The 2,570-nt window shown below is 37.6% G+C and overlaps 1 protein-coding gene across 1 annotated transcript in view; it reads right to left on the reverse strand.

Moving 5' to 3' along the window:
- The window catches only part of LOC101849447 (60S ribosomal protein L34), an 11,059-nt gene extending 8,489 nt beyond the window's left edge, over positions 1-2,570 (reverse strand). Inside the window, exons 1-2 of the mRNA XM_005094720.3 lie at positions 2,473-2,570; positions 1,227-1,320 (exon numbers count right to left, since the gene is read on the reverse strand). Coding sequence (XP_005094777.1) covers positions 1,227-1,320; positions 2,473-2,537 — 159 coding nt within the window. The 5' untranslated portion in view covers positions 2,538-2,570. The remainder of the gene's footprint in view (positions 1-1,226; positions 1,321-2,472) is intronic.

Below are 2,570 nucleotides of genomic sequence, written 5' to 3' on the forward strand. Positions count from 1 at the left end.
CCCCCCCCGGTTAAAAACAACAACTGCATTACAAAAAATAACACGCAGTCGCCAACTATATTACAAGCTATTATTTTAAGACCAGACACAAAATGTATGATTTCCATGTATTTCAAGTATTCTCCAACAACTCTCCACCTTCACATGTTTGTTAGAGAAACCAGCTGATGGGGAAAATAAAACAAAAACCATAACTAAGCAAAAATATTTAATCTATAAGAACCATGCATTTACCCTGACTTTATATATTGGTAATGTTATCAAAAGTCAATCAACAAAGGGAAAGATTCTTTCACCAGAAATGCTGCCAAGATAACTACATCATGCATAACAGTGAGCATCAACTTCCTTGCCACAACCACAGACAACTCAAAACTGGTACAATTTTATTGAAAGAAAAACAACATAGCGAAGAAAATAAAAAGTGAGCATGCGCCTACCACACACTAATGTAACAACTAAAATAGGCATTTAGTTCCTTTGGTTAAACTCTTGGGTGGTTCAGCAGAACCATTCTAGTTTAAATTTAGCATTCGGTTGGAGTATGTCTCCTAAACTAAATATTTTTGTTTAGTTTATGTTTTGTTTTATTTTTCCCCATCACCTTGCAGCACAGAAAAACGTTTACAGAAATACACACAAACACATAGGCCTACAACTTAATATGTACCAGAATAATGTGTGACCAATCCCGCTTCAATGGGCACGGAACCAGCGCATAGCTCTGATCTGATTATGTTTGAGACTCTTAGCACTAATGTATCAGTGGATGGAGCCACTAGTGACTCTAGGTCTCAATGCAGAACAACACAAAACAACCCCCCCCCCCCAATGTGGGCCATACCCTATAGTCTCTGCAAAGCTAGTTCACATGTATATATAAATATGGCTCATCTCACTCCTTTAGTTAGTGAAGAGTACAGATTCTATCTACTCGCATGCAGATTCAGTGCGGCTGGTCGGCAGATTCAGCTAGTTTTTCCAATCTTTGAAGAAGGTGAAGAACAGAAGCCATGTAGAAGCAATCTGTCTAAACCGAAAATGTGAACAATCTGAAGAAAAACTGGCGGCCCCACAGAATTCAGTATAAGCGATTTCTGCTTTACTAAACAACACGTGAGAACCCCCACATCCTTCAAATTTTACAAAGGGAAAACAACTTAAAAAAGAAATTTTAAAAAAATTGTGAGACCAAGAAGGGCTTAATAGTTTTAAAAATTACTTACGCCTCTCAATTTTGTCTTATAATCTCCACATATTGGGGTCTTTGCCAATTTCTTTTGGTAAAGGTACACCAACTTTCCACCAGGAGTTTTAGAACTGTGAAAATAATAAATGATAAAATAAGTTACGAAAATTAACCAGTCCCAGAGGAAACAGCAGTAATAAAAATAAAACAAAACAAATTGTTTTCATCAAAAGCTCATAATAACGACAAAAAAACAAACACTACAAATACAATATAATAATTATAATAGCAACATAACCGACTACTGACATTTCAACTATATTCCGTAGTTTAGTAATTTAGTAGAGTTTTTACAGCGCTTCCAACTGCATGAGGTCATATGAGCGCCAAGGGGTGGATGTCAAAAGACAAGTCCAAAAAAAGAAAATCAGGCTTACTCTGCTCACATCTCTAGCTTCAACAGCACAAAGTCTGCTTCGACTATCAAGGCACACAAGAAATAACGAGTCACAGGAGTGTGATAAACATACAAAAGAAGTAGAGGAAAATGACGACAGGATTAGGAAAGAAAAAGCAGCAGTTCAGGCAGTTATGAGCATGACATTGATAAATCAGACCATTTATAATTCACTGTGCATAAGAACATAATGTTAATGCCCCCCCTTTGGGAATGGCCCATAGACACTTCAGCCAGTAGCACCTCCCCGGGAGGTTATAACATTCTCTCTTAGCATTCAAACTTTTAACTAAATAAATACTACTAGGCAAACCAAATCTGGCTTTAGTAGAGGGAAGGAGAAGAAATCATCTTGACACATTTCTACCTACAGGCAAGGTTTCCAGTTAAAGGACCAGATACATTATAAATGACAGCTGGGGCCAGTTCCGACATGCTGACCAAATAGCATGGAATTTGAGCCGTTTCAAAGGAAACATCACACGACGATACCCCCCCCCCCCATATTATATACCAAAAAATTCAACTGCACAGCACCGGCAAATTGCGACCTCGGTGCTTTCTTTTAACAATGAAAATGTGACTTCTTCAGCTCACTCTTTGTTATGAACTGTTTTCACTGTAAAATAAAAAATGGAGATGCGACAACAAAGCACAGGTCGTGAAATAGGCCTACATTAACTAAACTGAACATTTCACCCATACATACACACATAAAACTTACAATATAGACCAAAAGTAGGCCTCAATGCAAATCCACGAGGCCTAAGCCTACTAAATAATAATTCAAAGAATACAAACGACTTAAAACAACGATGAAACTTACACTTTCCTGCGGTTGGAATTTGTGTTGTAGGACAGCCTACGCCTGAAAGTAAGACGCTGAGCCATCTGTTGATGAAACCAAAGAGAATTTTAGATAAC

The sequence above is a fragment of the Aplysia californica genome, unplaced genomic scaffold, assembly GCF_000002075.1.
Source record: "Aplysia californica isolate F4 #8 unplaced genomic scaffold, AplCal3.0 scaffold00088, whole genome shotgun sequence".
NCBI lineage: Eukaryota > Metazoa > Mollusca > Gastropoda > Aplysiida > Aplysiidae > Aplysia > Aplysia californica.